Genomic DNA, 22,895 nt, shown 5'->3' on the forward strand with positions numbered 1-22,895 from the left:
AGTATGATCCTCAGAAGTAAGATAATTGCCTGGGCATTATTTATCCCTTAGTGCTTACCAGCCAAAGTTAAGAATATCTAAACGTCTTTTCTGCTGCAAGAAAAGAAAAGCACTAATAAAAATAAATGTGTGCATTTTATATAAATTTTATTATGCCTTGTACAGTTTTTACTGACTATTTAAAATATTGTAAATAATAATTATTCATGACCACCTTTTACATGCACGGAATTTACATTTTTCTCCTAAAAAAATTGAAGGAAAAATCAGAATCAAACTTTTCCTCAAGTCAATATGTACATAAACATAAACAAGCAACAGAAAAATTTTCTTTTCACTTGATGCTGATATAGTTTACGATTTGATGCCTACCCTCACCACTCAAATCCATGAGACTAAAAAACAAAGAAAACTGTTTGGAACAAATTAAATGTGAGGGACAAGTTTTGTTAATATCCCAAATACATAAGTTCAAATATTATAAGTTGAGTCAGAAATATTTCACATAAAATATCATAAAAATAACATGATTAAGTGATTATTTTCTTAGTTTGCTTGAAAGGTTGAGCACCATCGACAAAACATTTCAAAATCTTTAAAATATGTTTCAAAATTGTCAATTTAGAATTTAATATACTAATGCATATGGTTCATTCAAATTTCACTCTAGAAATTTTCTGAAAAATGACTAAGCAACAATTAATCTCTTCATCCAGGTGGTGCTGGTGCATGCCTTTAATCGCAGCACTTGGGAGGCAGAGACAGGCAGATCTCTGTGAGTTCGAGACCAGCCTTGTCTACAAGAGCTAGTTCCAGAACAGCCTCCAAAGCCACAGAGAAACTCTGCTTTGAACGCCCCCTAGAAAAGAATAAATCTATTCATAACACAGTTGAAATGTTTTCTCTGTAACAGCTAAAAGGGACCCAAACAAAACATTTTAGTTAAAGTAGACATACTGTTTAAAATGTTTTCTTATCACAATTTATAATGTTTAAAATTATTATGATCTACTTCCTTTGATAAAGGATTATATTTATCAAGTCTTTTCTAAAAATTATATTACACTTTGTTTCTCTGTGTTTTACATCTTTCTGACTTATTCTAGTCTATAGTGTTACTCATGGAGTACACTGCCATGTTGATGTTACAGAGGTTTGTTTTTGCCAACTTATTGCTTTGTAATGGATAGAAAATAACTATCAATATGAAGTTTTTTGTTGTTGAGCATTCCTTAAGTGGAAATTCATTTCTTTGATTTAAATAGAGTCAAAGTATTTAGACAGAAGTGTTTCTCTGTCTCCAAATTGGGGATAGTTATTTTTCCATAGCTACTTTGACCACAGTGAATAAAGGGCAAATATTTAAGCTGAACCTCCTGAAAAGAAATTCAGTTTTCATACATGCATAAGAAAAGCAGGTTAGAGTGATAGGAGAAAAGTAGACCTGCCATGCAAAGGATGCCAGATGTCCTGGAAACACCGCCTTGCTTTGGAAGTTAGTGTCTACACAGCTGTCAGACAAGAATAATGGATTCAATGGTACAGAGGGTTTCCAAGTGTGCTATTCCCATAGTCTAGGGGTTTATCATTTACCTAGTGATGCCAATTTTATAACTATTTTAAAACATAAAATTTCTTAAGATGATAACTTACAGTTCAAATATCCCTCTCATATCATTACATCTTGGAGACACTCCTGGAGTGGCAATGAAAATAACAATATAGAAACTATTTTATTTTTTGTGACAAGCCATGTTAAAAATTGTTTCTGTGGTCCTATTACAGGCAGGGTCTGTGTCGCCATCCATGACCCATGTTGTCACCAAAGGTCACAATGATGCTCAGTGTCTGGGCTGCCACTGTTAGTCACACAGCTGTCCAAAAGTCATGCCTCTACTTGAGTCACACTGAACTAGGTGAACTGTGGTGCCATTAGGGGTTATGATGTCATCCAGGCCTGAGTTGCTGCTGAGGGCTCTTCAGCTGCTAGGGTCTGAATCAATGTCTGTGAGTAGAGCTATAACTGAGGGACTTATGGTTGCTTGGGGATTGATTAGCAGCCTGGTACCATATTGCTCTCCAAGGGCATCCTGGACCAAACAGACCTAAGTGGCACATACTGCTATCTAGTGCCATGGTGATGTCTAGATCAGAGATGAAGCTGGTGGCCATGTTTGAATATGTGGCTCTACTGAAACCAGGGTCTGTGTTGTTGTCTGTGACTCTTCTTACCCCAAGGACCATGCAGATTTCCAGGGCCTGGGCTGCCACTGGGACCATGCTGGATATTATAGCAAGACAGCTGGCCCTGAACCTCATGGGAGAGCTGGACACTCAGGAGAGATGGTCCCACCCCTCAACATGGGCAAGAGAGACTGACTCTGATGGCATGGGCTTCTAGCTCCTTCCCTTGCCTGAGGGGGGTTATTATATTTTGTCTGACTGTTTCCTTATTTTGTTTATTTTGATTTTTTTAAATTTTCCTTTTGGGGAGACATGGTAGGGGTAAGGGGATGTATGATGTGAAGTTCCCAAAGATTCAATAAAGAAATTATGTTAAATTAAAAATTGTTTCAAGAAATTAACATAATTTTCTTCCTAAAACTTATAACTGAAGACATGGATAATCAAATGAGTTCTTCTTTATGCTTTTGTAAATGGCAAATTCGTAATAAAACTGTGACCCAGTCACTAACCTGCTCATTGATTTGTTCTTCTGGTCAGTGTAGTAACATTTTTTCCTGAAACAAAAATTAGAAATCATCTGAATACAGTTAATCAGAAAGTGACAGCATCCAACAATATTAAGTGTATCAACACCCGTTTTCAAATACTTATGAGATCAATACACTTGAAAGTAAGCTGTTACATTATAACATGAAGACCTTTAATTTCAGGATTGTAACAGCTTACTTTCAAGTATATTGATTATCTAACAAAATAAATAAGAAATATAATAAAATAACTATAAAAATACTTCAAAATGTATAGGTTATTTTTGATACATTGTTTTTAATTACTTGAAGTCTGTATCCTGTAACTCAGTACTTATGAACTGGATTATTAGTTTATGTGCTACATAAAGTTATCAATCAAATCATTTATCTATCCATCCATCTTTTAAATACATATGTAATTGTCCTAATTTAGTTCTCTGTTGTCATGATAAAGACACTGAGCAAACAGCAAGCTGGGGAGAAAAGGTTGATTCAGTCTTGTACTTCTGTGTACTATTTCATCACTGGGGGAAATTGGGTCAGGAACTCAGGACAGGAATCCACAGGCAGGAATTGAAAGAGAGGCCAAGGAAAAACAGTGTTTGGTGGCTTGCTTCCTCCAGCTTGCTCATTTTTCTTCTTATACAAGCCTGTACCACATGCCTAGAGGCAACACTGCCTACATTGGGATTGGTCCCTCACACATTAGTCATTAATCAAGAAAATATTCCAGAGAAATGCCAACAGACTGATCTAGTAGATTTGTGATGAATAACTATGAATTCAGAGGTGAGGGCAGCACTCGGTGCTGAAAATTAGTGTTCAGACCTGAAAATGACATTTACACCACCCTCTGTAGTGTGCAGGGAACATAATGGAAGTGGAGTCATGAATAATCCTTAGAGTCAGATGACAGGGGAAAAGGCTATGAAATGTTATCTCCTGGGTCAGGGGCAGTCATTGCAATCATATATGTAGCTATGGTTGCCTAAACTAGGTCTTCATAAGAGTAAATCTATCAACATTTAGTCATGGAAATGGAGAGACTGATGGGGTCCTACCTCTTCCTAGGGAATTTTTGGTTATTGATTGATTCTGGAAATGTAGGAGTCATTATCTTCAGTTATACACCACGTGATGAGCCCACCAAGTGGATAGTTCCAGACCCATGGCCATGTGGACAGCCCTAGTTAAGCTCAGTAGTTCACAAAAGAAAACAAAATGAATGTTGGAATGAGATTTGTAAACACACTTGGTTTCAGAGGTACCACCTGTTGTGGCAAAGGTTAACTTATTTATGAGTAACTTACTCTATATCCTCTTATTGGAGCTTAGGAATCTGATACTTCCCAAATTTCCATGTCTTTACCACTAAAACACATCTTAGAGGCTCAATGAACACTGAGGTAGTGTAATTAGTAATTAATCATCAGTTATGATGGAGTTATGAATGTTCAAGAAGTGCTCAGAGATGCCATATTTAATTTTAGTCACAGGTTGTGGTGCTCTGTCCTGCTTGTCAACTTGAAAGGATCTGGACTCAATTAAGATGCAAACTCTTGTGTACTCCTGTGACAGAGTTTCTTTACCAGTGCTTTTGATCTGGCCCATCCCATCATAGATGTGAGTGGCCCTTTGCCTAGCAGCACTAACAAAGGGAGGTAAAAAAAAATGAAGCACACACGTACGAACATCTGATCTTTGACAAAGAAGCTAGAAATATACAATGGAATAAAGAAAGCATCTTCAACAAATGGTGCTGGCATAACTGGAGACTGGCATGTAGAAGAATGCGGATCGATCCATGTTTATCGCCATGCAAAAAACTTAAGTCCAAATGGATCAAAGACCTCAACATAAATCCAGCCACACTGAACCTCTTAGAAGAGAAAGTGGGTGGTACCCATGAATGAATTGGTATAGGAGACAGCTTCCTGAACATAACACCAGTAGCACAGACAGTGAGACCAACAATTAATAAGTGGGATCTACTGAAACTGAGAAGCTTCTGTAAGGCAAAGGACACAGTCAGCAAGACAAAAAGGCAGCCCACAGAATGGGAAAAAATATTCACTAATCCCACATCTGACAGAGGGTTGATCTCCAAAATTTACAAAGAACTCAAGAAGCAAGTCTCCAAAACATCAAAGGACACAATTAAAAAGTGGGCTGCGGAACTAAATAGAGAGTTTTCAATAGAGGAGTCTAAAATGGCTGAGAGGCACTTGAGAAAGTGCTCAACATCCTTAGCCATCCGGGAAATGCAAATCAAAACAACTCTGAGATACCATCTTACTCCTGTCAGAATGGCTAAAATCAAAAACATCAATGACAATTTATGCTGGAGAGGATGTGGTGAAAGGGGGACACTCCTCCATTGCTGGTGGGAGTGCCAACTGGTTCAGCCACTTTGGAAATCAGTGTGGAGATTCCTCAGAAAAATGGGAATAAACCTACCACAAGACCCAGCAACTCCACTCTTAGGCATATATCCAAAAGATGCCCATTCATACAACAAAGATGTCTGTTCCACTATGTTCATAGCAGCTTTATTTGTAATAGCCAGAACTTGAAAGCAACCTAGATGTCCCTCAACCGAAGAGTGGATAGAGAAAATGTGGTACATCTACACAATGGAGTACTATTCAGCAGAAAAAAATAATGGAATAATGAGATTCGCAGGCAAATGGATGACACTAGAAGAAGCCATCCTGAGTGAGGTAACCCAGTCACAAAAAAAGGAACATGGCATGTACTCTCTCATATATGGATTTTAGACATAGATCTGGGGAGTGCCAGCCTACAATCCTATGGCCAGAGAGTCTGGGAAACAGAAACTTCATTTAGTGGCTGATCGAAGAAGAGGCAGACTCGCTTGGTTAAGTACTGAGCTGAACTCAAGAAAGCCAGTAACAGAGAGGGAGGACTGATGATCAAAGGGATTAAGGCTGGGCTGGTTTAACCCCCAGAAACAGCTGACCAGACAAAGGTTAACCCTTGAATCCCAGGCATCAGCCTGGGAATCCAGCATGGGACTGATCAAGACCCCCTGAATCTGGGTGTCAGTGAGGAGGCCTAGGTAATCTATTGAGCCTTGGGCAGCAGATCAGTACCCATCCCAAGTATACACACGGACTTTGGACTCCCATAGAACAATGTGAGGCACACTCTCACCCTGAATTCTTGGGGAAGGGTCTAGGCCCTGCCCTATATGAAATGACAGACTATGGACACCCCCATGGAGGGCCTCAACCTCCCTGGGGGAATGAGGGGATAACGGGGGGGGGGTTGGGGGGAGGGTACAGGAGGAGGGGAGGGAAAGGGAGAAGGACCTGGAACTGACTTGTGAAGCAACCTTGTTTCTTATCTAAATTTAAACTGGAAAATAAAATAAAAAAATGAAGCTTTGCTTTTTCCTTTTGGTTTCACCTCTCTGATGGCAAGTTCATCTGTGCTGTTTCTGCTGCTGCTGCTGCTGCTGCTTCTCTCATCCTACACAGACACCATAATCCAGCTTCTTCAGACTGCGGATGTGGAGTGAATACCAATGGTTCTTCAGGAAACTTCCAGGCCTACAGCACCAGACTAGGCCTACTGAGACCCCCTTGCCATGTAAATTGATCATCTGCCAGGTTCCCAGCCTCTTCAGTGTGTGACAATCATTGTTGGACTGTATAGAATGTATCATGGAAGCCAATCTAGAAAATATACTTTACACATATTCAGCAACTGGGTATGTTTCTTCTAGAGTAAAACGTAGGCCATAGTCTTTGGAAAGATTTAAAATGTTCTTGCCATATTCCAACGCAAAATTCAAATATAAAATTTCAAGCCTCGCTTTGTCTACACTAAATTTCCATTTTAAATACCATCCATCAGTTTTTTCAAACAAGCAAAAGTTTAAAATGCATGCATATATTAGCAGTGATTTGAAATTTGCAGGCCTCATTTCTCCTTTTATTTTTTTAAGTAAAGCACTAGATTTATGTTTACTTATTTATGTATGTGGAAGCATGTGGATGCTGTGGCACTCATAAGGCAGTTAGAGGGAAGTTCTCTCCTTCCACTATGTGGATACTACATGTCAAACTCAGATTCTCAGGTTCAGTATCCAGTGCCTTTATCTCCTGAGACATCTTGCTGACCTAAATTTTTTTTGTGAAATGTAATGTTTCACAAGTAATATTTTCATTGATAATATAGAATGAATAATTCATTCAATAATAAAAATCTTGTTCTTTAAATAGTTATGCACTTTTGCTAATTAAGATGATGATGATAATGATTTTATACCGTACTCAGTCCTTATTCTAAAGAAATTAGTTCCAGTATACTCTTAATATATAGTACTATATAGATATACAAAGTTATGAAAACTGTACATATAAATTCATTTCTAGGTTTAAACACCTAACATAATGGAGATTTTAGATAAATAATGTTTAATTGCTTATTTCTATACAGTGACTGAGGTTGCATCCATCAAGGCTTGAGCTATTTCAGATGTCTGAAGACATTTGCATTAGCATCTCTTCCTTCATCTTGAATGACCCTGAGGCTTGACATGATCCTTTCCAGTGTGTCCCATGAAAATTTCATGATGTTGTTCTTTTTTAAAATGTCCTCAGTGTTTACTTACATTTAGTAAAGCACTTTTACTTACAATCTCATTTTCCTTGAACCTTTTATTCCTTCTTGGCGTCTGATCGTATCTGTTGAACTCCACATTGATGCAATACCCTTATTGTCAATTGAGTTAACACTCAACCTACAGTATGTGCATTAGAAAAGCTACAGTGGGACAGGATGGAGGAATTGCTACATTCTACATCTAATAGTAAACACTCAAGCGAGGTCAACACATTTCTTTGCTTAAAAGAAGGACTGAAAACCCTTGAAAGAAGGCAATCTATATTTATTGCACTGATTGATATTGAGACCAGAGCTCAGAGACTGTCCTGGATGACCTGGTCTGAAAAACAATTCCTGTCAACCATTATCAAAGTTATATTACACTCACATGAAATAAGAATGAGCATCGACCTTGGGAGTTGCTTAAAGCTGAAATCTGAAAATGATTGTTACCTTATTCTAGGCAACTCTACCTTGGAATGATACTACTTGTCCAAGGAATGAGAAAACTTAACACATCAGTGAAACTATTTAGGTGAAAATTGTCTAATACAGCCTAAAATTTAAAAGGGAAATAATTTTCTCGGAATAAAGAACCACATTTATTGCTATTAGGTATTACAAAAGATGGAGTCATCCTAATAATATTGAGAGAAAAATGCAATAATATATAAAAATACCTGAAAGGCACTCTGATGCTCAATCTCTCTGCATACTTGCACAGTGTGTCCCAAGGAATATGAATTTTGATAAACATGATATCGGGGTTTGCAACAGCTGGCTGTAAAGGAAAAGCAGAGAGGCACCATTATTTACCATCGGACCTGATGACATTCTACCATAACATTTTTTTAACGAAAAAGAAAAAAAAACATTGTCTCTGTGACTATGCAAGTGTCATTCTTACTCCCATAAAGGGAAATTATATTCTCAAAAATTCTTGCTAAAAGGTATTTAAAATATTCACTTCCATTAAGAAATGTAAGTGTATATACTTTTATATAAACTTCCTAAATACAAAAGTGTCTGTAAGTTGTTTGTAGGGAACTGGCTTCAGAAGTATTCATAGTTGCTTAGAAACCTGATGGGCATCCATAGAGAAAGTTCTTCTTTCCAAACATGGCCTGTGATCACACAAAATGAGAACTCTCACACAGAACATGATAATTCCCCTGGAAAGAAACATGTGAGACATGAATAGGCATTGTGCATATCTCTGCCTGTATAAAAGAACCTTAATGCTTGCACTTCTCATCGTCAAAACAACAATAAGCTTTTTTTCTTCACTCCCCTCTATATGTGCTCCTTGTCTCAGCCATTTGAAAGAACACACTTGATGTCTTGTGTCAGATCTTCAATAAAATCTTTCCTTTCTCAATACTGTGATGTCATAGTTGCTTACTAAATGCAAGGACTAGTGAGCCCTTGCTCAGTTCCTGTGTGTAGGAAACAGACATTGTTGTCATTACTTAATTTTGTATGTTGAACACTATTAAAATCTAGATTCCCCATTCAGAGCGGTTAAAAGACAAGTAAGAGTCTCAAGTTACTCTTCATGTCAGATTATTAAGACTCTCGTTTTCACTCAGAGAGGGCATGACACACTAAAAATTGTCTCTAATTAATCCATTCATTCTACTTCCATATTTTGTTTTTTTTTAGACAGGGTTTCTCTGTGGCTTTGGAGACTGTCCTGGAAATAGCTCTTGTAGACAAGGCTGGTCTTGAACTCACAGAGATCTGCCTGCGTCGGCCTCCTGAGTGCTGGGATTAAAGCCATGCACCATCACCGCCTCATTTACTACCGTACTTTTAAAGGAACTGTCTAATCTTCCAACTATTTCCTGGGTACAGTGATTTTATTCTGAGGAAACTAAGCTGTTTAAATGAGAAGATGCCTTTGGCATGATGGACTGTTAAATTTATAAGCTTAATGAAGGGATAGAATTCTGCAAATCACCACAGGGATAAAAATAAAAGAAAACTCTCATGCCAGCGTAATTTCTGAAGCACCCTTCCCACTTAAAATATTTCTTTCTATTTAAAGGCAAAATATTGTGAAAATCGTAACTGAACATGCCAGAGTTACACATAGTATGTTAAGTTTATGTAGGTGTTTAAATTTAGACCAAAATTAAACATATTACCTATGCTTGGGAAAATATCTATAAATTTTAAGCCTATTATTGATAATTTCATGCATTTATAAAGATTCTAACACTTGTTTCCCCACTCAACTTCTCTGGCACTCCTACCTCTCAAATTCATGACCTTTTCTCTTATATAATTATTATAATTACACACACACACACACACACACCAGTGAATCTATTAGTGTTGCAAATTATATACAAATTTTATAAGCACTACTTATTCATTCAAATAACTACTTATCATATTTATAATCCATTTGGATATCTGTCATTAATCAAGGTAAAAGAGAAGGTTATCATGATAATACTGACAGGCTCTTTGTAATGCCTCTTCCAGACTTAATGGAAATGTTTATATGTAAGTTTGATAGAAATAATAAAAACTTGTGCAGCTAGAACTCCCTTAGCACTACTGAGGGCATGGTTAGCATGTTCCAGATCTGTATTTGAACCTCAGAACCACTAAAAATTTAAAAGAAAACCTCAGCTTTCCACTTAAATGATTCTACCTTCCAGAACAAGTAACGTATGTTCTACTATATAGTATTTTGGTCTTATCTGTCTGAAACTATTTTCAAGTGTTAATAATGGTCCAGTATTGATTTTAAGGTGCCCACTATTCTAATTACATATCAGCTAGTCTTGCCCTGGCAGAGCACAACTTATATTCCTTTCATTCTGACTACCCCTTTAGAATTACATGGCATTGTGGCAACAACATGCTGTTTAGATCCCAGACACTCAAGAACAGGTTCCATCTGTATCATTTGTTATCTTGACAACATTTGGATAATTAGTTAGCTCTCTGATTCTCATATTTTTTGCCTGATAAATGAAGGGTGTTTGTCTCTGAGTTCAAGGAGGGAAGTCATAGATTGACTATACGAAGTACCTGTTCCTGACTGGGTCTGGTTGTCAGATGACAGTATTCATCTCAAATCATATGGTGTTTAAAACACAGGTGAATTATGCAGGTGGTCTGTCTCTCTTTTGCTCCTCTCCAAGTGGCTACCTGTTTCCTCTGTGATGGAGCTTATATCTTGGTTTTGACTACCTTTGATTCTAGGATTTATGATAATATAAGCATAAAGCTATGGACAACATTCAATTTATAAACAGTGTCAAAATGAAAAGCAGAAAGCCCTTACAAAAACAAAACAAACACAAAAATACCAAGGCCTCTAATGTACTGTGCCTTGAATCAAGATATATGTTAAAGAGCTAAATATTTTCTCTGGTAATATAAATTGAATATAAACTATAAAAACAAAATTGTTTTTGTATAAATGCTAAATTTGGGGAAAAGATTTACCTTTGTTCGCAGCTACTATTTAAAAGTGGCCCCATCTGTAGACAGTCTGACACTGCTGTCTCATTCATACCACTTCCATGACACTCACTGCTATTTCCTATCTTTGTTTCTTATGTAAATTTCCTTCCTTTCCTATAGTGATTTCCCTTCTGTTATGTGCTATAAGAGAAGACATATGGCATGTATATCCATGCACTTAATTCTGAATAACTCTCACTGACCATGTATTGAAATGATGAATGAGTGAGTTAACTTTCATTTTATTTACTACTACTGATATCATTATTTTGTTATTATTATTATGCTCCATTATTTTCAGATATGGTCTTACTAAGTAGCGCAGTTTTGTTTGGAACTATTGTGTAGACTCAGTAGACTTTTACCTCGTCATCCTTCTGCCAGAGTTTGCTGAGAACTGAGACTACAAATGTGTTTTGCCATGGCTGGTGAGATAAACTGTTTTAAGTCTACAGGTATAACTTATACCTGATCAAGAAATAAGGAAAACATGAAGAGCAAAGAGTCTGACTTTCTGCATTGGGGTACTATGTCAGGATCCAAAATAGTACAGAGAACAGCTTGCCTCTTGCAGGTTCTTAATTCATTGTTGTCAACCTCTTGATGTGAAATAATACAATCACCTAAAATAAGGGGCTGCTTTGGAAGGAGAGGTTTTGCATTGCTGTGACTATCATCGCTGGGTAAAATGTCAGGCTAAGTGCACATGACTAAAATGTGTCTCATTTCCATGCCTTAGCTTTCAATGCATACATACTGAAAGATCATTTCAAGCAGAATCAACTGATGCTTTTTAGAACTTCTCAACTCAATTTCTCTTTTATCTTGTCACCATTTGAAAACACAAAAGACAACTGGTTTAGTTCTCTGCAGGTAGCAGGTGAGGTGATGCTATTGGTGACAGAATGGTGCCATCAGGGAAAAAGATCACCTTCCACTTTAGAAGCGCAAGCTGCCAATCGAGGTCTTTTGGGCTCATCTCCACTGAAAGCAGGCTTCTCAGTGGAACAAAACACCTACAACCTTCACACTTCTCATTATTATTTAATTATTCCACCCAAAATTTCCAAGGAGAAGAATATTTACTCCCAGCTGAAGAGGAAGCTTAGAAATTATGTTTTCACAAAGTTATTTTGCATTATTGAGATATAGAACAAATAAAAGAATATATGTTGTCTCAAGGCATTTTCCATGTCTATGAGTAAGGTAAATGCTGTTATGAACTAGATTATGAGACACAAATCTCACAGTCACAAGTCACCCTTCTATGTACAAAGATGGCATCTCAAATACACACAGTCTCCTGGTGATGTTTTCCTTTAGAAACTGTTTAAATTGGCAGGCAATTTAATGACCATGTGAGATCTCTGCCAGAATCAGGATTTAGCTATAGTGCATATCCATTTATAAAACACAGACAGATTTTCTAACAGCCATATTTTAGCCAGCAGATTCATGCCTTGCAAAATTTTCATGAAACTATTTATTCTTCCATCAAGAAGCCCTAAATATTTTCAGCTCAATATTTATCAAATAAAATTTCATCCAGCATCCATAGCATTCACTATGAGAAACTTTGAAAGCTAATTAATGTTTTAAATATTCATAATACTGGAAAAGTTAAGGGTGAGTGCTGGTCACTGAACTGACATACTTGAGCACTAGAGCATGTAAGGGGTCTACCACGGACTGATATGTTCTTCACTGTACTTGCCCATTATAATCTTTGGGATAAGTGAATATGTATATGACAGTCCACAACTACTATGTTACATTTGATATCTTTAAAAAGAGGGCAGATTATTCTCCATGGATTATGAGTCCATAAAAGGGAATGGTCTCTTTCTGACTTCACATAGCGTAAGGAAGCAGGTAAAATACCTCAATGGTGGAGTTTGCAGAGTGGACATGTAGCAATGAAGATGCTCTGTCAGGGCTGAAGGTTACCAATAGCACCTAGTCCTCAGGAACTGAAGTTGTGTCACAGCCTTGAAATCTTCAAAGAGTGTTTCAAGGTCCAGACACAAAGATATCCCCTTATTTATGCTGATTTATGTTCTGTAGAGTAACTGAGCAAACAGCTCAACCACTTCATATCAAACTTCTCAACTGCAAAATTCTGAGTGAATAATATGGGTTTTATTTTAAGATGTCAAGTTTTTGATAATTTGTTAATCAATGTTAGAAAACTAAAAGGATTGCAAGAAGGCTTGACTATGTTGAAACAATACATATGCTTTGTGATATAATACTAGAATGCTTGTTTTAGAAAATATTTTTGTTTATTTGTAACCTATTTATCATAAAAGGTTTGTTTATACATGAAACCATAAATAATAATTAATATCAAAATAAAGTTATTATAAAAACTTTTGTCACTATCAAACTTAGGATAATATGTCTTTTGTAAAAATACCTAGAAGAGGCAAAATATTTTTTTTAAATTAAAATTAAAATAAAGTCAGGGGACTTACAAGATGGATCAGTGGGTAAATGTGCTCAAAACCAAGCCTCATGACATGAGTTTCTTTCCTGGGTTCATATATTAGAGAGGGAGAATTTATTTCTTATTTCTTCAATTTTCCTTTGACCTCTACATGTGTGGAGGTAGGTATTTGTGGTACACACATGCACACACAAACACACACACACACACAGAGAGAGAGAGAGAGAGAGAGAGAGAGAGAGACAGAGACAGAGACAGAGACAGAGACAGAGAGAGAGAGGTAGGCATAAATAAACATAATAAACAGATAAGGGAAATACAAGTATATAATTTAGGGATTTTGAGCTTCCAGAATATTTTATAATCTTTGCTTTTAATCTTTCCTAAAAACATTTAAAAATTTTTATTTTGGGGATTTTAATAATAACTTCATTTTCCCTGTTTTCCCAGTGCCTCTTTTTATTCTTGTCTCCTTACTACTATTTCTTTCCTTCCATTTCCTTCCTCTATGGTTACATTACCTTTCTTTTGAATCTCACTCATAGCCATTTACACATCTTATCTTTAAAGAAAATAAATAAAAAGGTGACTGGAAAACAGGGAAGGCAATCTCACTGGAGTCTGCCCCACCCTGGTGGTTTTGTCACCTTTCACACAGACAAGCAAGTGAATACATGTGCTTATTTTCCATGGTCTACTCTTGTTAGTCTACTTCATCATCTACTGTTTGTTAGCACAGTGTACATCTCTCTTCTCAGAGAAGTAATGCTAACTGCTTTCCCTAAAGGCTTCTACATCCTCCAATGAAAACCTCCCTTTCTGGTCTTGAACTTCCCCACGGTATGTTTTCCTATGACCAGATCTTCTCTGAGACACCTGAGCTTACCTCAGATGGTTTCACATGTCTGTTCTACTCCCCTAGTATTCTGCAGGACTATTCCTTTTCTTTATTTTTATTTCTGTTATGTCTACTGCATCCTTTTCAGTATGTAGTTCATACTATCATTAATATTTTAGGCCCTTAGAGCCAGATTATGATTTCTGAAGTGCCTCCTTTGTTGACTGTGCAACTATTAGATTTCTCAGCCTCTCCATTGTGCAAATAGCCATTGTTGGATTATCTGCTGTGTAAGCCAAGCTAATAAGTACATTCTATAATATGTATTTCTGTGTATATGTTTGTCTGATTGGTATAAATAAAGCACCATTGGCCAATAGGGAAGTAAAACAGGTGGGACTAGGAGTCTAGGAGGCTTCTGGGAAATGTAGTAAAGAGAGTTATCACCATGTGATGATGGGGAGAGGATTCTTGAGGCTGCGTCCTAAGTAAGATAAGATCTTATAAAATATATATTAGTAATTATGGGTTAATAATTTAGTCAGAGCTAGCCAATAAGAAAGAAAGCAAACAGCCAACATCTTCACAGTTAATATAGTGTCTTGTGTGTTATTTGTGGCCTAAAAGGGCAACAGGACCCAGGTGGCAGGCTGGAAGACTACAGGTTACAGGTATTCATTCCAGTTCTGTTTCTCTACAGAACACTGACTAATGGTGACTCCTTTTCAGTCAATTTATTTCCTTTCAGTTTACACATAGCACCCATCAGTCACATTCCTTACATAGCATTGTCCTGTTTGAATTACTGTATGGGTATAAAAGCATCATAATAAAATCTATTATGTGTAGTTAATATCTACTAATGCAACTATCAAATACTCTCTCTCTATTCTGTCTCCTTTCACTCTCATATTCTTTTGCTCCCGATTCATGGTTTCTCCTATCTTGGAAACACAAGCAGATTTCCTTCACGTTATTCAGATCAAGTTTAAGGAGGCATTTACAGAGGGAAACATATAAAAACACCCACTTCAACTTTAGTACTAGTAATATGAAATCTGGAGGAATTGGTTGCCCCTAATATTTTTCACCATCACCATCATCATCAGCAACAAAATATTTGTTTTAATGGGGGCACTAGGTAAGAAAGAGGAACTAACACGAATGGTGTAATGGCTATCGTATACAGAGGTAGCAGGTCCAATGATATAGGCAGTTAGTTTGTTTCACCCACTGACCCTAAAGAAAGTGGAAGTGAGTTGGGAAAACTACAATTAGGCAACCTAGAATGGAATAGCAGGAACAACTGGAATCAGAGGGCTCAATCTTGCTTTGTGCCAATCTAAACAACAAAGATCCTAAGAAAAAAGAAACATCATTTTCAGTATGGAACATAACCATTTTTAATGCATCATGTAATATTTTTCTTTGTAGTAATCCAGCAGAATAAGGATGAAGACCCAATAAATCTGACCTTTGGCCAAGAAGACCCAATATAGTAGAGAAAGGCAGTGGTCATATCTGTTATGATACTTAGTGCATATGTCTGTTCTCTGTATAGGCTAGTATCACTCAGTACACATAGTTATTTGGGCCACTTTAAATATTGGGTTCCCTAGAAATTTACTCAGAGTTGGTAATATCACTTAGTGAACAAATAGGGGAAGATATGTGAGCAAGATGACTGCTAGTGTACAGTAGAATCTGAGTATACACCACTCTGGTGCAGTTTAGGAAGTATTTTCTCTCACTGGTATGAAGTAGAAATCACAAGGAAATCAAATGAATAAGAACACTCTACAACCTTTTGTCTTTAATTGTGTTTTGAAATACTTATTCATAAAATATTGTTGTCCATCTATTCCAAAAAATAAAAAGAACATTCTACAGGATTCTTTTCTCAATAAATATATTTTGATATATTTAATACCCAGGGGTAGAATCCCAGGAAGAAATAAAAAATATTAAATACAAAGTTAAAATCAAGAGTTTTCCCTTCCCTGTTATGTGTCATTTGGCAGTAAATAAATAAAGTTTTACTCATTGTGAACTCATCGGATTTCTGCTGTTTTGTACATATTTAGCCAGGTGGTGGTGGCATATGCCGTTAATCCCAGCACTTGGGAGGCAGAGGAAGGGAGATCTCAATAAGTTCCAGGACAGCCTGGTCTACAGAGAGAGTTCCAGGACAGCTAGGACTGTTACACAGAAAAACCCTGTCTTGAAAAAAAAGACTTTTAATAAGTACAAATGAATTCAGGTATTTAGGAACACATTAGAAAATAGTTTAGTACTCCCTAATATGTATTACTCAAAAATGTAATTCTAATACATGTTTTGAGAATGAAAAATGAAAGGGATAGGGACAGAGGATCACAGAACTTATCTATGAGTCCCAAGCAATACTTGATAAATCTTATTAGAAAAATTTCTCAATATTTTATTAACTTTAACATTTAAAAAATCATTAAAACACATAAGTTACAAGTTAACTTCAAATATTTTAAATTTTACTCAACTGAAAAATGGCTGACTAAACCCCTATGCTTTAATATTTTGCAGAGTCAAAGAGCTAAATTGGTTGTAGACATAATAGTAATTTGTTTATGTACATAAATCCAAGTGAGAGGCAGCTAGCAGGAAACCAGCTGTTAGGAAGTTCTGAAAAGGAAAAGATATTTACTTGCCTACTAATGTGGACTTTGACTTTGTATATCTATCTTTCTTGGCTTTTCATTTGTTTATTATTTATTTTACATTTATCTCCAATGTGATAAAATATGATTCAGGGAAGAATCCCCAAATTAGTTATCTAATACCAAGTGGTGAGCCCAAGATTTTCTCTCTCTCTCTCTCTCTCTCTCTCTCTCTCTCTCTCTCTCTCTCTCTCTCTCTCTCTCTCTCTCTCTCTCTCTCTCTCTGTGTGTGTTATAGGTCTGAGTAGGTTGCATTTATGTATTTAGCAATGTGTGTATGTGTATATGTAAAATAACAATTAAAGAAAAAGAGGCCACATTCCATATGGGGGGATGCTCTCTCAGCCTGGACACACGGGGAAGGGTCTAGGTTCTGCCCTGGATGAAATGACAGACTCTAGAGATCCCCCCAAGGAGGGCCTCACCCTCCCTTGGAAATGATGTGGGGATAGGGTACTGGGGGAAGGTCAAGGGAGGAGGGTTGGGAGAGGGAGCTGGGATTGACATGTGAAGCATGTATGATTCTAATTTAAATCAAAACATATATTGAGAAAAAAAGAAAAAGAGGCCATAGATCTGACACAGTACAAGGGGTAAATGGGGAGGGGTGCCTGAAGGGAGGAAAGACAAGGGGATATGATGTGATATATTATAATTTCAAAAAACAAAAAAATATTAAAAAGAGACTAGTAGTGTAATTCCACTTAGTAATGAAAACTTAGCCTATAAATATTGTTGTCCCTAATAACAGTTTTCAAAGATTTGGGGAATATAGGTCAAATTCTGTGTTTTATGTATTATCTTAATATCTCATAGTGCTTTTCATGTGTCAATTTTAAAGTTGTTTAGCTTTAGCTACCGAGATGTCTCAGTGATTAAGAAAGGTTTTTGCTGTTTCAGAGGACTAGAATTCTATTGCCAGCACCAATGCTGGGTGACTTACAACTGCCTGTAATTCCAACCCCAAGGAGTCCAAATGCCTCTGACCTTCAAGAACACATGCACTCCTGTGTACATACTCAGTCACTAGTACTCACAGTTAAAACTCAATAAAATAGATGTGTAAAACACAAATGAAACCATAGCCTATTCAAATAAAACAAAAGTGGCAATTTTAGCATCTTAGAACTATGAAGAGTTTGTTTTTCTATGTTCTTATTTTTTCCAGAAGCTTTGATCATTTTAATGTTTTACTAGAATGAAGAAAATCATACTTTAAAAAGATTCATAAAAACACAAAAGAAAAAAGATGGTGAAGGCCATTGCCAATACTTCTAGCAATCTAATTTGTACTTCAACAGTTTTAGAAACACTTTCAAAATTTTAGTTTTCCTAACACAGTGTTTGCTACTTTGCATGGGTATAATCATTATGTATTCAGTTTTCTAAATTGCAAAAGTATCCATACCCTTTGAAAAATTTTTTAAATTTTTGAAAAATTATTTAAGATGTATAGAAACACATAGAGGAAAAAGTAAACACATATTTAAGTTGGACAATAAATATGTATTCATTTTACACTTGGGAAAATGAGTACATTTTATGAAGTTCCATGGCATATATCATGTATACTACAATACAACTGATAGTGTCTATCCCAGAATATTAGTAAAAAAAACTGATAATGGAAAAGCCTTTACCTCCTTCTCCAACATCAAGCCTTCTGCTCTCAGGTTCTTTTCAAATGTGTTTCGTTTGTCATATTGTATGTTTGTCTTCCGGTAAACCAGGATGTAATCAATTCGCTTTTTGCCATCTTTAAATAATAGTCCACTGGATGCTATGTAATTCATGTCATTCTGTTGAATAAAAAAGGTAATAGTGTAAATTAGATAAACCTGCTTGCTAGTTATAGGTGCTACCAAACTAATACCAGAAAATGAATTCGTGCTTCAGACTCCTACTGAAAACCGTAGTAGGATAATTCTTGCTAGTCTGAAATTTATAATGGAAGACAGGCTAGTCTTGTAATTAGGTTTATTATCTGATGACTCATCCTTCAGTTGGTGTATGTTTTGTTCAATAAGTCTCTGTAAAAATACAGCTAGTATATTTTCCAGCTGACTAAACCATGTCCAAATATAGTTATTTTCATACTTCATCTTGTTCATTCACAACTTACATTTCAAAGGTAAAGACATGAAGGCTGAAAGAAATGAAACCAACATGACACGGTGTGATATTTAAAACTTACACAAATCTCTGCTTTGCTAAAGCGTTGCTCAATAGTGCTGAGACCATACAATAATCATTGAACTGCAATCTCTGGCAAATGTTTATGCTTAGGATACAACTGTTAAGTGATGGAAATAGAATACCCATTCCAACTCATAGCTAGCTCATCAAGACTGGCTAAAGATGCTAAGGAGATGGTTCAATCTGTAAAAATGCTTGCTGAGCAAGCCACAGGAGCTGAGTGTGCATCCATGTAGACGCCAGACTCAGAAATGCTTATACCAGTGACCCCAGCATGCCACAGTGTAGAAATGGGAGGAGACTGGAGAGTCTTCTGACTATCTAGTGCCAGGTAACCTGGTTAATGAAGCAGCAAAGACAGTCTCATTCAAATAAGATGGTGCTCTATAGTATACACATGCACTTCCTAAATCTTCCCACAAAGCAGTTTGAAGGATCTCATATTGCTGTTGCCAGTACTTGAAGCTATTTTCACAAACTGGTAGAATTTCAGCTAGAAATTTTCCTTGCAGGATTTACCTTAAAATAACTTAATTATGTTGATGTCTGTCTCTCATAGTGGAGTCGGGGGCTATTTGGAAGTCCATAGTTTGTGCTGCTACTGGAGACCATGTTAATGTCCATGATTCTTTGTGCTGGGGCCATGTTGGTATCCATGGACCCTGCTGTGGCCAAACATCATGATGGTCCATGATCCATGCTGTCACCAGGGACAATGTTGAGTTTCACCTTCTGTGGTGAAGCCAGAGGCCATGTGGATGCTTGTGGTCCATGCAGCTATGAGAAACCATGTGAAATTCCATGGTCTATGCTGTCACTCATTGTTATAGGCAGGGGAGCTTCTATTGCAGTGATGACACCAGACTCATAATAGAAAATGAGAGACATTAAGGGCTTCTACAATGCACCCCCAAATAAACAATCTAGACAGGAAGCTCTGAAGAAACATGGTACAAGTAAACTCCCGCCATTCTACAAGGATGACTCCAGATAAGGTTTCTAGTGATATCAAGAGTTAGCCTGAAATGGCCACCTCCTGTAGTCAGATTGATGACTGTAGAAGGAAGTTTCTGTCCCACCTGGTCCTGCAGCCAATTAGTACCAAATAAATACACAGAGGCTTATATTAATTAAAAACTGTTTGGCTGATGGCTCAGGCTTCTTATTGGTTAGTACTTTCTAAATTATTAACACATTTCTATTAATTTGTGTATCTCCAGGTGGTCTTGGCTTACTTTTGATGTCCAGGTTCTTGCTTCCTCAGCAGCTACACGGCATCACCTTAACTCCATCCACTACCTTTTTCTGTACTTGTTTGGATTTCCCACCTGGATAAATCCTGTCTGTCCAGTCAAAACAGCTTTATTCAACAACCAATGAGAAGAAAACATATATTCACAGCATACAGAAGGACATCACCAATTGTTATCAGAGAGACTTTCCATCCATACCTGATGGAAACAGATGCAGCGACCTATAGCCTAGCACTGGGCCAAACCCAGGGAATCATGTTTTGAAGATAGGGAGGAAGGATTATATGAGCCAGAGGATGCTGAAGTGTGGCTCTTCATAGTACATGGCTTCTGGTGGGTGTGTGAGTTGGAGGGGAGGGTAGTGGGGAAGAGAGAGACTCAATTATCTTTAAGAAGTTGGCTACTGGAAGTTTGATCATGCTCCAATGAGTATCTGGGCAAGAAATGTTCTTGGTATATTGATTTTTCTGGTTGGGGGAGGTCACAACTGTGGGAGGAATGAATGGAGTGTGATTGGAGTGTATTGTGTGAAATTCTCAAACAATAAAAGTACTATGTTGCAAAAACTATTTAACTCACACCCTTTCATGCTCTGAAATGCCTCTCCAACATTCCACCTCTTAAAATACTACTATAACTATATAGGTTGTACTGTCTACTTTTTATTATATTTTACTATTGAAACAATTTAAAATTTCAATGTCTTCATCATATTCTTCTTCCCTAAGTTCTGCCAGATCCTCTCCCCATTCCTACCTATCCAACTTTAAGTTCTTTCTCAATAAAATAACACAACTCCCCAAAACCAGAGTAAAACACAAAACAAAAGAAATGCCCCTCCAACAAAACAAAACAACAACAAAACCAAAACCTCCATCAAACTGTCATGAAATAAAAGCGTGCAGAAGGCTTTTGTGTTTAATTCTATGTTGGCCAACTAATCCAGAAATGAGACCTGTCCTAGAGTGGTTGACATACACAGTATCACTCCATTAGAGAAAATTGATCTTTGATCTCCCAGCAGGTATAAGTGACAGTTCAATTGTTAACTTTTACCCTAGTGGTTAGATTTTCATCCATTCACTTATGCAATGATTTCATTTGCTAATGAAAAATATACAACCAAATGAAATTGAATAAGATAAAACAAGAACTATCACCTCAAAGTTGGACAAGATAGATGTACAGTACTAAAACAAAACCAGATTTATCAATGAAGACATTTTCCTGATTCTGAAGGCAGTTGTACCATTCTTATGGCCCAGATCACACAGAAGAGCATGGCCTTGAGCCCAGGTCTGCATTCACAGCTAATATCCAGCTGTTATCCATTCTTTACTTCCTGCCAACTACTTGGATGACTGTGTCTTCTTGTTATTCATCGTTTACTAAGAAGACATTCTCGAGATGCTGACTGCATAGCATCTTGGAGAGCTAACATAAATTTAGACAAAGGCATATTGAACAACTACAAGGAGCCTGACTGGGATGTATGTACAACTCTGATGGAAAGAACTGAGTGTCTGATGAAGAGAGGAAGTGATGTTCATGGAGCTAACAAGCAAGAAGTCATTTGTTAAACATTTACTTTGAACTACACATTTTTTAAGTATTTCAAAGGTTGTTTAATTTAACCTCATGCAGCCTTTTAGGTGCATCTTATTCTGAATACACAGATGTTTAGCTGATTGCCAGGTGTCATAGAAAAGGAAACAGTTAATCCACTTAATCCATCCACTTACCATTTTATCTGGGGTCATAGCAACTGTATTTAAACAGAATTTGTTTCCTTTCCCATCAATTATACCATTACTCCTCACTATGGCAACTGCGGTACCTTTTTTATTAGATTGTTGCAACAGTCTGGCCTGTCTACTTTGTTCCCTTCTATTCCATTGCTAATACAGGACCTGAGTTACTGAGTGTTCATTGGTTCATTGGCACCATGGATGAAGTCACATGACTCTTCTTTCAGGTCTCCAGAGACTGTCTGTGGTGTTCCTTACCCTTGATCTCACTTTCTCTAACATTATTTTTCTTAGCATTTGATAACTTCTTCATTGTATTGAATTATTGTTTTGTTTTTGTTTTCCAAGTCAGGGTTTCTCTCTAATGTTTTGGATCCTGTCCTGGAACTCATTCTGTAGACCAGGCTGACCTTGGACTCACAGAGATCCACCTACCTCTGCCTCCGGAGTGCTGGGATAAAAGGCATGTGCCACATTATTCTTGTTTTTTAAAAAATATTTTATGTTGTATAATTTGAATTTTATAAAGGTAAGTGTTCTCCAGTTTTCTTTCTTTGAAAAAACAGTGACCAAAGGAAACTCAGGGGAGGAAGGATTTATTCAGCTTACAGATTCCAGTTCATCATGGAGCAGAAACTATGACAGGAACTCAAGGTAGGAGCTTAAAGTAGAAACAGTGAAGAATAATTGCTGACTTACTTTTCCCCCTGCTTCTGCTCAGCTACCTCCTTCCACAACTCAAAACCACCTGCCTCGATAAGGCACTGTCCACAGTCGATAAAGTCTTCCTCCATCAATCAGCAATCAAAGCACCATCCCACAGGTATACCCAGAGGCAATTTGAAGGAGGCAGTTCCTCACAGTGGGTTTTCAGTCCCCCTTTTTT

At 37.0% G+C, this 22,895-nt stretch overlaps 1 protein-coding gene across 6 annotated transcripts in view; it reads right to left on the minus strand.

Annotated features, from left to right (window-relative positions):
- The window catches only part of Ano3 (anoctamin 3), a 263,776-nt gene that overhangs the window by 105,503 nt on the left and 135,378 nt on the right, over nt 1–22,895 (minus strand). For 4 of the 6 annotated variants that reach the window (XM_040745992.1, XM_040745994.1, XM_040745993.1 and 1 more), the window contains 3 exons: nt 18,453–18,611; nt 8,030–8,130; nt 2,697–2,741 (listed from right to left, as the gene is read on the minus strand). In XM_040745992.1, the coding sequence (XP_040601926.1) occupies nt 2,697–2,741; nt 8,030–8,130; nt 18,453–18,611 (305 nt within the window). Of the gene's footprint in view, nt 1–2,696; nt 2,742–3,778; nt 4,419–8,029; nt 8,131–18,452; nt 18,612–19,527; nt 20,054–22,895 lie in introns of those variants that run through there. The other 2 variants (XM_040745996.1, XM_040745997.1) reach the window with 2 other exon arrangements.

This window comes from Mesocricetus auratus, unplaced genomic scaffold (assembly GCF_017639785.1).
Source record: "Mesocricetus auratus isolate SY011 unplaced genomic scaffold, BCM_Maur_2.0 Super-Scaffold_100004, whole genome shotgun sequence".
Classification (NCBI taxonomy): Eukaryota; Metazoa; Chordata; class Mammalia; order Rodentia; family Cricetidae; genus Mesocricetus; species Mesocricetus auratus.